Source organism: Colossoma macropomum, unplaced genomic scaffold (assembly GCF_904425465.1).
Source record: "Colossoma macropomum unplaced genomic scaffold, Colossoma_macropomum, whole genome shotgun sequence".
Classification (NCBI taxonomy): Eukaryota; Metazoa; Chordata; class Actinopteri; order Characiformes; family Serrasalmidae; genus Colossoma; species Colossoma macropomum.
The window spans coordinates 34,143,448-34,158,818 of NW_023494785.1; the positions used below are offsets into that span (position 1 = coordinate 34,143,448).

At 39.9% G+C, this 15,371-nt stretch overlaps 1 protein-coding gene across 1 annotated transcript in view; it reads right to left on the bottom strand.

Moving 5' to 3' along the window:
- agap3 (ArfGAP with GTPase domain, ankyrin repeat and PH domain 3) overlaps positions 1–15,127 on the bottom strand; it is a 168,887-nt gene extending 153,760 nt beyond the window's left edge. The window contains exon 1 of the mRNA XM_036591933.1: positions 14,973–15,127. Coding sequence (XP_036447826.1) covers positions 14,973–15,012 — 40 coding nt within the window. The 5' untranslated portion in view covers positions 15,013–15,127. The remainder of the gene's footprint in view (positions 1–14,972) is intronic.
- Positions 15,128–15,371: the final 244 nt, after the last annotated feature.

Consider the following 15,371-nt stretch of genomic DNA (forward strand, 5'->3'; position numbering starts at 1 on the left):
AGAGCAGAGAAAAATTCAAACCCCAGTAATTACTAAGACATCTGTGGGAGCTATAACCAAACCACAATGCAAATCAAAAAGCTGTAGCATGGCTTAAAAAAAGAGAAAGATAAATCATGAGGATACGTCTTCGCTGTCAAACATACAAGGAGAGACAGGTCCTAACAAGCACAGGCTCAGAGATCAGAGGCGAGCCGCAGGAAGGGCGACAGGAAAAAACTCAGGGCTGTAGGGATAGAAGAGAAGAGGTGGTCACAGTGAGACAGGTGAGGTGGAGAGGAAGGGGCAGTTTCAGCTTTGCACTTTAAATTTTCAGAAGAGAGAGATCACAAGAGACAAGGAGTAAAACAGAAAAAGGAAAAAAGAGATAGTGTGCACACGTGCATGCGCAAAAAAACTTATAAAAAACGTCTCACGCAGCACTTCCACCTCCAACCCCCATGTAGGTGGAGGGTTTACAGGCCAAATCACTGTGACTGGACTTAGAGCTGGCCAATATGGCCAAAAACGTTATCACGATAAACAAAACTCATATCGTTCGATATCGATACATATCGCGATAAATGTCAAATCATTATTTCTTTCACGTTTGAAGGCTGATTTTGCTCCTGGGTGGTTAATTGCGGTTTTAAACTATCACTTATGGTCGGATCATGACAAACACTCGGCAAACAGTGGAACATTTCACAAATCTGTCTTGGGACAGTGGGAGAAAGTTTCTGAGCTGTTTTTATCAGCTGGAAAAGCACAGCTGCAATTTTTGTAAACTCATTATTTAAGAAAGAAAACAGATTATTTCTAGCTGTCTGGTGACGAGTGCTCAGCTGTCCAGTTACAAATACTAAACAAGTGGCCAACAACAGTGCTAAACTCTTTAGTTTATCAACAATGTCAACTCGGTTCAGTAGGTCACTGCTGTCACTCCTACCACATCCATGTCAAAGCATATCACAGTATTCAGACACCAGCTAGCGACGACTGGATTTCTCTATGCTATCGTAGTAGTTTAAGGGGTGAACCGCAAAATATCTGACGTTCGCTGTGAAAAGCATTATCTGCAGTGTGAATCTCTCGCACCAGTCAAACAGAGTCCTCCTTTTAGGTATGTTTAAACTGAAAGCAGTGATTGTGTCTTGTTTGATCTACCGTATCATCAATTCACCGTGTTGCGCCGGAGCGCTGCTTCAATTAGCCAGCAGCTAAAAAACAGCTAGCCTGGAAAGATAGCGCTCTCCTGCTCTCCAATGCCTCACAGCTTCCTCAGTTTACTTTGGTTTAAATCAGGGCTGTAACTAACATTAACCCACTTCTTTCTTTCACTTTCGTTGCTCGAGAATGCACTAATACTAAAATATGATGGTTTGGCGCTGTAACACGGCGCTGCAGATGCACGGAAAGAGGTGAGTTCACCGTAGGACAGTACAGTTACATCACTTATCTCGTCACTTGATCACAGGAGAACAGATCGCCGGTCGCTCTACTCAATCAGGGAATGTATAACTCCACGTTTCAGATGTTGCTAAAGTATATTTGGCGACCCTTTTTTTTTCTTGTGGCCTCCTCCCTCTCTAATCAAGTCGAAAAACCCAGAAGTGCGCCCTCTCCTGGCGACAGCAGAGTAGTGTCGCTTTCGTTGCAGTAGAAAACACCACCAGGGCTTTCGCTAAAACATGGAAGTGTGAGAACGGTGTATTATATCGAAAATTTATCGAACCTGTCTTATTGCTCTATCGAGGAAAAGTTATATCGCGATACTTATCGTTATCGTTTTATCACCCAGCCCTAACTGGGACTGGTCCATTAAAACAGTGCATCCTCAGAATCACTGTGAATGGGTTTAAAAAACACAGTCCAGCAACAGTCACATGAATGGAGAGCTGAAGAGTCGGCATCAAGCAACCTGATATTTTTCCATATGTTTGTTTAAACCCTTACAAATTCAGGTTATTGTGACACAGGGCAGGATAATACAGCAAAAATATTATATTATCATATATTTTGACACATTGCACAAGTAGTGCCATGTCTCTGAGTACAGTGATTTTTATTTAACATTTCATGTACTTTTATACTCTAAAACACACTGTTATACATAAACATACTCTTTATAAAGAACATGCAGTTGATCAGTGCTCTTTCAGCACTGACAAAATCCACGATATGTTCAGAAAATGGCTAAATCTCAAATGGCTCTCTAGTCCATATATAGTGCACAATGCGAGTTATGAAATTTTGGCTTCTAGGGAGTAATGCACGCCTAGCCAAATGCCAAATGGCTCTTTGTGTGCACTATATATATGGTGTAGGAAGCCATTTGCAATTCAGCCAATATCTCACTTACACTCAAATATTATTAGCAAAGTCGTGACTCTTGATGGAAACAAAGCAAACGTGATTTCAAGTAACCTACCTCTCTGCGTCTTGCAAGAGTGGACAGCAAAAGGTTGTTTAGAACTGTTTCAAATATCTTAAACAGTAAGAGGAACATACTGCCTGCCAGAAAGCCAAAATGTTAAACAAAAAGTTGATCAGTGCATCTCTAAATATTGTGGTATTTCATTAGCACTGTATGCCCGCATAGACGTATATCATTCAAACAAATGGAGAAATTCTATCAAAAGTAGATTCTAAACTTTTAATTGATAGCAAATATCGCAGAGGAGGAGATTATTATAAATTAAATATGTTTAAAAGTTCATATTGTGCATACAGTCTTGTTTTGCAGAATGAAATACTATTAATACATTTTTGCCTTTTTGTTCTCATTGTATACAGAGAAAAAAGGTGTCAGTGCAGATCTAAATTAGTTAACAACAACTGTAGACTTCTAAGGGCTAATCACTAACTGAAACCCCAAAATAAAGAAAAAAAATTAAGCGACCACTCACAGTAGATTTATATATTTGAGTCAGTGAGAGCGAGAGCGAGAGCGAGAGAGAGAGAGAGAGAGAGAGAGAGAGAGAGAGAGAGAGAGAGAGAGAGAGAGGAGTGAAAAGGTGAACTGTTAGCGTTGTCCCTTCTGTCTCACTCACAAACACATACAGAGCCTGTTATGCCAGGGGAATACAGCTGTGCATTACAGAGAGAGGAAGGAATCCATCAGCAACACATCAACATCTAAAATGGGCTTTTCTCAGCGGATGAGATCCTCGGCTGTGTGTGTGTTTGTTCGTGTGTGCATGAGTGTGTTTGTATGTTTGTGTTCTCCCACAAGTGGACCTTCAACTCAGACTGGAAAAAAATAACTGTATCCAAAACAATGTTGTGTCCACGACTCCCGATCTGACAGCACCGATAGCACCTAACTTCTGCTCCGCAACATTCTGAAAGAAACAAAAATGTCCATCTTTGATCCTCTGCACTTCTAGCAATGTAGTGGCCACAAGTAGAACTTAACAGTTTGGATTGACAAACACATAGATACTTTTACTAGATAACAGTCTATTTGAGTAGTTTTTGATGTGTCTAGTGAGATGCAATAGCACTGATTTCACCCTTTCCTACAAGTAGAGTTCAAATACATGGTAAAGTACTAATCAGACGGTTTTACATGGGTAATGTAATTTTACCACAAGACATGTATAATGTTTATGATGGATTCACATAGAATATGAAATCTTAGTTTAAATTACAGAAATGGGAGTCGCCACACAATTTTCACATCGCTGTCACAAAGACTGCAGCAACTTTTACCTTTTGGAAAACAAACTGTAGAAGTTACCCCGGGTTAAATGAATCTAGTGCCAACTGTCATGTCAGTAAAATGTTACGATATTCTGTGGAAAAGGGGTTTTCACAATGTTTTCTTAAAAGTAACAATATTCTGAGGTATGGAGACACTCTTAAACACATTTACTCGTGTTCACGGATTGTACTGTTCTTTGTCAAGTGTATGACTTTTTAAAACATTACAGAAAAAAAAAAGTTTCATTTTATGCAGTGATGTTAACTGGTTTTTCAAGCTAATGAATATGCTAATGACACGCTGAATTCACTGAACACAGCAATGGAGCAAAGTAATGGCTAAATAAATGTTTTACCATTTTCTACTCTTCTTCTGGAGTGAAGTCAGAGCATAAATCGAGTAGTCACTACAATCGCTTTAATTTATACCAAGAATTCTCATCCTGTGCCAACTGGTCATAAACATTTTAGATTCCCTGTGGTAAAAATCACATTACCCCACCACCCAATGGAAAACTAATACTATACGTGAATTCATTGTGTCATTGGCATTATCATAAGCCTGAGAATTTACAGCCAACAGTCAACATCACCACAGATGTTACATGTTTTAAATTTTGTCTTACACTTACAGTAGGGCAATACACAATGGCTTCATTTTGGCCACAGAGAATACGAGAAAATGCTTCTTCAGGAGCTTCCATACAAAAACAACTCCACGGGATATGATGTAATACTTGCCAGCAAGACAATTCACACGGGATTAACTATTTCTATGGTTCATTTTATAGTAGGTAAAAGACACCAGAATCTTTACTGACATGAGAGCATGCAGTAAAATTTACAGAAATTAGGCTCATTAAAGCAGCATACAGGAAATGTAGCCTAGGTGGAAACATCTCTGAGCCTGTAACATGGGTAACAATGGTGACCTACACCATTTTAAATGAGCCTTTCGTTTTGCCTTTCGATTGAATAAATCAATCCAGCCCTCCGCCATAAGCTCATAAAAATCGCATCTGTCTCAAACATCCACAAGCTTTCCATCACGAGGTCACTTTGATGCGCATTAGAGCCAAGGCGGCCTGCAAGCTACAGGTGTATCCCCTTGATTTTGGCCTGGCTCCTGATCCGGGTGTCTAATTTCAGATACAGGCATCCTCTCCAGATGGCAGGCAGAGAAAAGGGTGGGGGAATTTGGATGAGGGAAGTGGCGCCAGACCCTGGCTAGATCCGGCCGGCTTGGTCCAATTCTTCCTGGAGAGCAGGTAGAGGTTTGGCGCACCAGCTGCCCGGAGCAGGATGCGGCGGCCTGGGGCGACCGACGTCATGAGCGTGCGCAAAAACCCGTTCACGTTTACTCAGCCAGAGCGGTCTGCCAGCTACAGAGATGCTAGCTGATAGCCAGTGACTGTAAAAGAAGGTCAAAAACACCACATACATAAATTGTGTATGTCAGAAGGTTGCCTGTACCAGAAGGCTTTAATACATATTGGACAGAATACACTATACATTTTGTTATGGAATCATTATATCAACTGTGTATCCCTTTCAAAGTGGGTCTATGTTTTATTCTTGGCTTAATTTTTATGCAAGGGGAGAAATAGCACTGGCCACAGCACTTTCTCACACTCCTCTGTCGAGTGTCATGCAAATCAGCAGCAGAAAAACGTCAACTGTGACAAGCGTGGAAAGAGTTGCATCAGTTCCGTGGTCTGGCCAACTTTCAAGAGATGCTCTGAGCCAAGACCTCACTACATGGCTGTTCAACGTAGCCCCAGTGCCTGGAAAACTGCAATGAAAGGTTGATTTTTTTTTTGGTTCTTTTTACATATCACAAGCCTGCAAAGCAAGGCCACAGGGCATTACTGCATGGCGTTACTCTTTTTATATATATTTTTTTCAATTGGGAAAAGAGCATCCAAACAAAGAACTCAATTCTGCATCAATGCACTGTAGAAATGCTGTCCCGCTAATGCAGCCATCCACACACCAAAACAGAGCGATCATAGCTTATGTAACACTGTTTAACAGCAATGGGTGCACAATGATGCAAATTCTTACAGTATCTGCAATTGTGTTTTCTTTCCAGAAAGAGAACTGATGAAAATAACTTTCTTTCTTTCTTTACTTTCCCTCAAAACTTGCCAGGAAAAGAAGTGTGATATATTTGGTAAAGTCACTCATCCTCCTAAATAACTATGTATCTGTACTGTTTCAAGTCCCTCCATGCTGTTACACTGAGAAAGATAAAGAGAGCATGACAAAGAGAAAGAGACCTGAAGAACAAGCACATCTAATGTACAGCAACTGTGGTCATACACACAGGTCTGATGCTCAGCCTTATGCAACTCCATTCACGTGCAGAGACAGTTACCCAGAGCCTCTGCATTTCTTCATCTGCCAGACAGCATCTAAGTAAACAGAGCCTAAACGGATTACTCCATACAGCCTCAGCTGCGGGAGTCAGGGTATTAAAACGCAGCGCCCAAGCTCAACAAGCTAAAATGGCCGAGCAGACACAACTGTCAATGGGCAGTCAAAGTTGGAGGAAAAGAAAGAAAGATGAAAGGTGGTGCTTATCATTCAGACGCGGGAGCTCAAATTGCTTGTAATAGTTTGATACAAGAATGGCCCTTTGATAGACCAAAATGGATGATCAGATTCAGATGTGGAATTAGGCACACAATTTCTCAGGCCAGAGCCGAGGCTCAGAGGGCTGCAGATTCAACTAAAGAGGCAGGCAAGGATGAAAGAGTGCGATGGCAATGTTTGAAACTTTTTGCACCATAACAAAGAGCAGGGTAGACAATTCAGTCACTGACACACAAATACACGCCAAGTATGAAGGACAGCCACACAAGCACAACTAAGGCTGTTTCAACTCTTTCATTTGGTTCAGTTGGTTTTCACACTGCAACAGTTAAAGTGCACAAATATAAGTGGGGTTTAAGTTCTTCAATGGGGCAGAAATTTGGTGACAATACAGGTGCTGTTATTCACTTTTGCCTAAATTAGTGCCAAAAAACAACCATTTTTTTTTCAGTGCCTTATAATAACATATAATCCAAATCTATCCTTCATAAATACTCTTCATAAAAAGGAATATTCTACCCATCACGCTGGATGAAAATAGACTTGCTTAATGCTTAGATTATAATCACAGAGTAATAAAAATAAACTTTACTTGACATCTTGACTTCTTATCAGAAAATCAGAAAAAAAAACAGGCCAACTATGCAACAGTGCAGCACTGAAGTGCAGACAAAAGCATGCTCTGGTGCCGAATTCTAGGACTTCAGAAAAGGCTTAATAATTTCTTTGAAATGTTTGTCATTTTTGTTCATTTTTATTTAACATAATCATCATGCTTCTTGTACTAGTTCTCTTATTTTATTGTTTTGGTTGAAAACAAAAAGGTTTAGCGTCCAATGGAGCTTCCTCCATAGTATCAAGGTAGATACAGCCAATCTAGATGTCCCTTTGGTTAGAACTTTAGAAGCTGGACTAAAAGGCCTCCTAAAATAATTAGGAAGTGACAGCAGAATCAACCAAACATGCTTTGCTTTCCAATCGATGTGACAAATTTTGTGGGGAAAGAAAATGTCGCTCTAGGCTTTCTGAAAGTCACTGACTGAATGAGTGCCTCACCAGTGCGTTTCAGTCAGATGTTAGAAATGTATAACAGTGGCAGCAGCTCTCTGTCAGGGTTCTGAAGAAGTCACTGCTGCAAGGTAAAATACAGCTGCATGCAAGTGTGAACAACTGTGGTCAAATTACATGTTTTGTAAAATGAAGATTATTACTATTTTTAGTGCACAATGTCTATTTACTTGCTGAATTTATTTTTTTTTTCTAGAAAAAAATTAAAACAAAAAAAAATGTTCACAGGCCACATTTTGTTTTTTTTCCCCTAATGTTATATTGCGTAATAGTGCATTAAAATGTGTGTTTTCTGTAGAGGATGTGTACTACAAAACAGAAAACATGTAATATGACCAGGGGTGTCCAAACTGATGGGACTGTATATGTTAATATGTCTGTTACAAGCATCAAATAAAACATGGAATGTCTTTAACAAGCTTCAAATGTTCCATTTTTAAGCTAGAATGGCCAAAACCATTAATGTGATTTGCCAGTAGCTTAGCGCTAACATACTGCTAGAATCCCCTAATTTTGACATCTATAACTTGAAATGAAGGCCTAGCTCTTACAGTCAATCAGAGTTTGCCACTGGTGTGGCGCATCATAAAAACGTACTCCCGCCAACCAATACTTTTTTAGGGCACGACAGTTCAGTTTGGTACATGTCCGAGTGCGGGTGCACACCAAAACGAGACAGGTTTGCAGCTTTCCTTAAAAACCTCACACATGAACATAATTACAAAGCTACCTATATTACTACTGTGTATGCATGAGTACTGCAAACTCACTTAACACAAACATTCTGACACACATAATTACATGTTAGGAAATATGAACTATATGAAGCTGAATCATGTACACTACATGGACGAAAGTATTGGGGCACCTACACATTGCACACACAGGAGATTTATGACATCCTATTCTAAATCCATGGGCATTAAAATGGAATTGCCCCCCCCAGGGTCAGGGCTCTGTGCGGGCCCGGCAAGTTCTTCCTTCTTCCTACCCCAAACTGTGGCCAAAAAGTTGGAAGCATACAACTGTCCAAAATGCCTTGGTATGCAAAAGCATAAAGATTTCCCTTTACTGGAAATAAGCGGCCTCGGCCAACCCCTGAAAAACAAACCCATAGCATTATCCCTCCTCCACCAAACTTTACAGTTGGCGCAATGCAGCCAGGCAGGTAACAATCTCCATGCATTTGCCAAACCTAGACTCATCCATCAGACTAGCAGATAGAGAAGTGTGATTTGCTGCTCCACAGAATACGTTTCCACTGCTCCAGAGTCCAGTGGCAGCGTGCTTTACACCACTCCATCCAACGCTTTGCATTGTACATTTTAATCTTAGGCTTGTGGGTAGCTATTGGCCATGGAAACACATTTCATAAGGCAAAGGTGGCATCCTATGACAGTGCCATGTTTAAAGTCACTAAGCTCAACAGTACAACCCATTCTACTGCCAGTGTTTGTCTTTGGAGACTGCAGGCCTACGTGCTTAGTTTTATCCACCTCTTAGCAATGGGTGTGGCTGAAACACCGGAACTCAATAACTAGGAATACTCCCAATATCTTTGTCCATATAAGTGTATGTATGTGTCTTGGTGTATACAAACAGCCAAAGAAGCGTGTGTGGGCGTGAGTGAGCGAGCGTGCGGCATGTGAGAGAGACAACGGCGCACAGTGGGTAATCGATGCATCAGCTTCAAGTGGCAGGTCCGACAACACCCTATGTGCCCGCCACACGAACATACAGGCACACAACCACTAATTACATTCCTCCTCACTCTGTCCAAGGAGGAGAGAGGGGAAGATCTGATTGCTGTGAGAAGGAAGAAAGAAAGAGAGGAAGAGGAAAAGAAAGAGAGAGATAGCGCGAGAGAGAGAGAGAGAGAGAGAGAGAGAGAGAGAGCGAGAGAGAGCGAGCGCATGCGCAAGAGAGAGATCGACATGGCAACATCTGGGCAACAAGCTGTAGCAATCAGCAGCAAAATCAACTGAACGTAGCTGCCTCACCCTCATCCCCCTTTAAGCCCCCCAAACCTCTAATGCTCTACTACACAAATCCTCTCTGCCAATTTTACACTGTACACAGGCAGCAAGCACACTAGTCTGACTAAGCCACATGTAGATCAGAATTAAAAACAAAAAAAAAAAATTATGTTAGCATAGATACAGCAGTGTTTCTCATAGCATCAGTTATGCACTTGTGCACTGCAGCCTTTCCGCGTCCTGAATAAAGAGACACTGAAAAGCATGAAATGGTGGCAATTATTTATTTTTGAAAACCAAAACCAGCCACGAACCCTGGGTAGACAAACTCAGCAATGTTATGTACAGCTAATAGCCGTGCCTTAAACATGTAAAGAATAAAGCACGTATGGTTAATACATAATTACAGCACATCTGTACATGTATACACATCTATACACCTGTGCTGCAAATGGAAACTGATACAAACAAAGAATTTGCTAAACCAGTGTCAGGCTACTAATGGAGGATTGAAGATTCTTGCTGGTTGATAAATATTTTGTGCCGGTACACCATGCAGTCCAGTATGATATACTGACCATAAAACAGTGGTGTTTCTGTTGTTTTTTGTCTTTAAATCTGTTTTGTGCACTAGACTCATGGTGTATAAGCTTTGACTAAAATGTATTTTGTCAAGTCATTCGCTGGTTGTTTTCGCCTGTTTTGATAGAACAGATCAAAAAACTAAATTCTGAATAATATACGTTTTGGATAACAAAAAATGAAATTCAAAAAATTCTTTCAGGAAATGGTCTTTCTGTCTAGTTAACATTTACTGCTAAACAAGCTTGTCAAACTTTCTTGAAGACCACAGCTCAACAGAGATAAGGTTCTTCTCTCATCTAACACTCTAACTTGCTAATTAGCTCATGAGTGGAATCAGGTGTGTTAAAAGAGGTAGAATGCTGAAATATGTAGTGCTGTGTCTGACATTTTTTAAAATAAGAAAATGGAAGAAAATTAAAATCACATTACAACCAGCTGTCAGGTTAGTAGGTCATTCTCTTCACATACAGCAGCAGTACTCATGAAGAAAGGGTTCATTAACTTTATTAATGCATTATTTATTAATTTCATCATACCATGATGTATTCATGATGTATTTGGAAAAAAAAAACTGTCGTATCACCATCTAGGACTGGTGACTCTACTGATACATGCTGTTGTGTTTATTGTGGTCTCTTTGCTGTTTACCAAGTGAGTTCTTTAGCAGTTATTACATTTACCCTTTTGGTTACAGCAATTCCTTACTATTAAATCAATGAACATATGAACATTTAATTCTAGTCGCACATCTTGAAAAAGAAAATTACCCAGTGAAGAAACAGGAAGACTTACCTAAAACAAGGATGAACCCAGGGATTTCAGTGGAAGAACACAGCACATAGAGGGGAGAGAGAAAGACATAAAATGATCAACTCAATGAAATATCTGCATAGTTGGAACCCAGCACATTATCTAAACATAGGTTCTGAAATGACTCCAAAAGAACAAATGTAATTTGAGCCATAGGTTAGAGTATAAAGACACACTGTGGTGTTCTATACTAATGATAACACCAGGAACTGTTGACATTCAATTGCTGAAATTACACTAATACAAAGGTTAATCATTTCTTAGTCTACAACATAGGGCAGCGTCTTAAATTAGTGTTCAGTCGTTCGAAAGGTGAGGCATTTCCAAGCAAGCAAAAGGCACATTAAAATTTTTTCCAAAAAAATGCAGCTCTAAGAATAAGTTAAGACACAAATCAGCCCCCAATTAGCATTATCCAAATTAGATCATGCTAATTGGTAGGCTTGAACAAACATCCTGGAATACATAACTTTCACTTTTCTCTTCTCAGTTTCCATCTGGCCACTGTTTCAAACCATTTGGGCATATGGCCGAAAAACGTCTTTCTAAAGAGCTGAATCAGCAATCTTTTTCCAACTAGCTTTAACACTTCAGACAGTTTCATAGTTTCAGTAGTTCATGTAAGTACGCTGTTTAGCACAGATAAAAATAATAGAGGAAATCACTTGTTGTGGTGGACATCAGACTTCTTCAAATTTTCCATTACAGTTTTAGACAGTTTAAGAAGAGGAGATTGTTAGGATATGTATGCTCAAAACATGCTTCGTCATAGTTACTTCGATATTTTGATAAGCACCCGCTACCCAATTTTACCACCAAAATGAAGTCAGACTTTCCAAATAGCAGGTTTCTAATTATTTTTGCTCTAATAGCTCAAATGACTAGAGAGAAGATTTTCACTACTGCTTTCAGTAGGTGGCAATACAATGAAGTGCTATTTCCAGTGCAAGATCTGTAATTTCCTCTTTAAAAATTACTAAGCGTCATGAGGAGATTGCAAGTTCGATCCCCAGTGATTCCACTTGGGAGTCCAAGAGAGCATATTTGGTCTGACAAGCATCTAAAAGTAGGCTATCATGCTCATACTACTCAAACACTCTTCATCTCCACATCTCACAATGATTGGGAAAGATTTTGTTCCCTCTGATAGTTCATCCATCATTTTCTGCTGATATCAGTCTGATACTAAAAGCCGTCATTACCGATATGCCATTTATTTATATAACTATAGAAAGCCTGTAAACACTGGCGTCACACAATAAAACTGCATAGCAACAAGTTGATTGGATTTTACTGCATTCTATGTTTTTTTTCTAGCCACATAAAGAACTGAGTTTCTTTGCCTAACTGTTGTTAAGGCATGTATGTTCCTTGTTAGTTAACTACTTAAGTTAGTCTCACTTTCACAGAAGCAGTTCAGTTAATGGTAGAAGTGACTGCTGTGATTAGCACATAGCTATTAGCAGTTGCAACTGTAGTGTTGCTAAAATGTGCTTTTACAGCCAAGGACTTACACATGCACTTATGTCTTTACACTGACAATGGCCTGTGCCGCTGCCCTTCTGATCCTCTATCTCTACTCCCTGTGATCTGACCAACACCCCAGAGTGAACCACACATAGAATACATGCCTTCCACAATATTATTCATCCATTATTATTGTAGTTTTTTGGGGCAAACATTAAACATAAAACATGTCTACTATATTACTTAAACACATACTGTATTATGAAGTTAAGACCCTTCCTATCTAGCTGGTGCCTTAGGTCTGATACCCTACCCTAGGAACTACTATTTAGCTGGTGTATTATGTCTTGTTCGCTAACTTCAGAAAAACATTGTGATGGACACCATGTACCTTGACAATGTTTTTAAGTACTGTAATAACTAAATTTGCTAATTTGCCCACCCTGATCTGTCAGTCAAGCCTTTTTCAAACATTCAGAGAGATTGCCACTGATTACCCAACTCTATTCCATCCTGAAGTTGTACCAGATCCAGGCATTCTTGAAGAACTCGAGAGGGCTGGAAATGAGACTATTACTGCCCACAATCCTGCTGTCCTTACAGACACAATTCACAAATCACAAATTCTACACAGGGAATTTGATAACATGAAAACTGCAACATCTCAATTACGCCACATTCCTTAGCTAACTGCATATACTAAGTATTAATCAACGGCTGAAGTAGCGTGCAGACCTAGAAAGAACAGTGCCTGCAAGATTTAACAGCCAAGCCCATCCTACTTCACAAGGAGTAACACTGACAACTCCCAGAGTCCTAGTCAGTCTCTCAATGTTCAGAGCATCCAAGATTCACCCATTTATGGCCCTTCTGACACATGCTAACCATCAAGCCCTGCACCATCAGACAACTGCCTTCAACCTTCTGGAGTAGCTCTTTGTTCCTTGTCTGTTAAATATTCTAATAAACCAGTACAGATACATATTTGTTACATGCTATTGTTGAGGCCTATTTGTAAAACTATTTAAATTTTACTATTTGAAATGATATATTTATTTGCTCATGTCGAGTTCAGATGTTATTTTCCAAATACGTGTCAGTGTCGAGTCGGGCTCACAGTGCACCCCTACTTTAAACAGATTTTACCCTGCCTATGCCCTGCTTTAGTGTTTCTCCTTACTTTACTCTTTACTTTTTAATCTGGCATGCTGGACTCACCCACTTGCGCTGTTGTCAGATATTAGCACTGAGATTCACAAGACCCAGATTGTAAGACAATGAATGAGCAGGAAATAAACAACAAATTGATTCAGGAAAGTAGATGTTAGTGCAGCCAAAAGGATGCTATGTTGTTTGCAAATTAGTTTTATGCTACATATTCAATAAGTTAAACAGACGAAGGCCAACCTCTTACTATATCAGCACTACCCAGCACGAGAACAGCATAGTATAGAAAGCTTATTCAGGCCAAAAAACGTTTGAGGCATTATTTAACAGCACTGCTTGATGAATAAAATTATTTAGAACAGGATTTAAATATACATTATAGTGAGCTGGTTATTTTAATATATCATATTATGTTTCTTTGTATTTTATTTGTCCATGATCTAATAGGGCTTGGGTCAGTTTCCAACTCAAAACGTGATGTGGTTCGGGTCAGGTTCACATAGAATTTTGTCAGCCTGATATATGCTCTACATCATATTATCATTCAACTATGTGTGTAGCACTCAATCTACTGAGGAAAAAGAAATGAGTTATTATTGAAACAGTGCTACAAAGACAACTCAATGTGCTATGAAGCTGCAGACTAATTTCAAATATCCCCAACGAAAGAAATCTGATTCACCTATTTTGACAAACAGGCACTCTCACAGAAGGCCCCATGACTATACATGACATAGAAGAAATTGTACTAATAGCGAATAATAAAATCACATATTTTCATACCACACCTGATAAACGACCTTACAACAATTCACAAAATTCAGAATTTGGCCTGATATATTTTTCAATACAGTAAAAATAAGGAGTGTCTGAAAATGTCTTATGTTTACATGTTAATATTTCTATTTTCAGTTTATTAGAGAATTCAACATAACAAAAGCACAATATTGGAAACAAAAGCTGTCCTTTATAGTGTCCCAATCTAATGCTCTAGCCACAAGCTGACAAATGAAAACTCAAGTTAATTGAAAGTAAGCCAATTTAAGGTGAAATGCAAGTATTTCATCTATAGATAAAAGTTCCTTGTTAGCTCTCCTGCAAGCTAATACGTTTAAAGAGAAATCCACTTCTAAAGATGTTTTGCGACTCATCTCTGGTGTGTGCCTTAGTATTACATGATAAAAGAGTCATGGATATTAGCACTCCGATGTCTTAACACACAAATACTTTGCACCTCCCTAAAGATAAGACTCCATGCTTCAGAAGAGTCCACCTACTCCACCTCTCTCTCTCTCCCTGCTCAAGTTTACCACAGCAGTCCTCTTTCTCTCTGTTACATAACTCCCCACCTCCCACCCACGGCACTGCTGCATCTCTCAATGGAGCCCAGCATCCACACACTCACTCACTCGCATGTACTTATGGAATATGAGACATGTGACACAGAAACATCCATCCAAAAGCTGCTAAAGCTGTTTTCCACCGGAAGTCAAAGGCAGCACTGTGGTTCCACTGTATGCATGAAGTTCTAGTGTTATACCACTAGAGGCCTGCACCAGTCCATATGCCTATCCCTTAACTGTAATGAGAAATGCATTCATTGTGTATCAAATGGTGTACTCAAGGCAATTTGGTCCCTTGCTCCAAGCCGTGGACACATGCTGATCCCTCTCTCGCTCTCCTTCTCATGATCGCTCCCTCGCTCTGCTCCCCCACACCAATTCTCTGGAGGCGAATTTGAAGAGAACGCCGACGTAGTGCTCCCAATTCTTCTCTCTCCCGCCCACCCACCCCCTCCTACTCACTCTCTCTCTCTCTCTCTCTCTCTCTCTCTCACACACACACACACACACACACACACACACACACACACACTTCACAGTGTGCTAATTTCCTCAACCTACTGAAAGATCTGATTTAGGGGAAAAGAAAAGGGAGTAACACCACTCTTCTTTCATTTGATTGGTTAGTGCGTCTCTGAGCTGACTCCCTAAACTGGAGTACACTTGTTTCCCATGT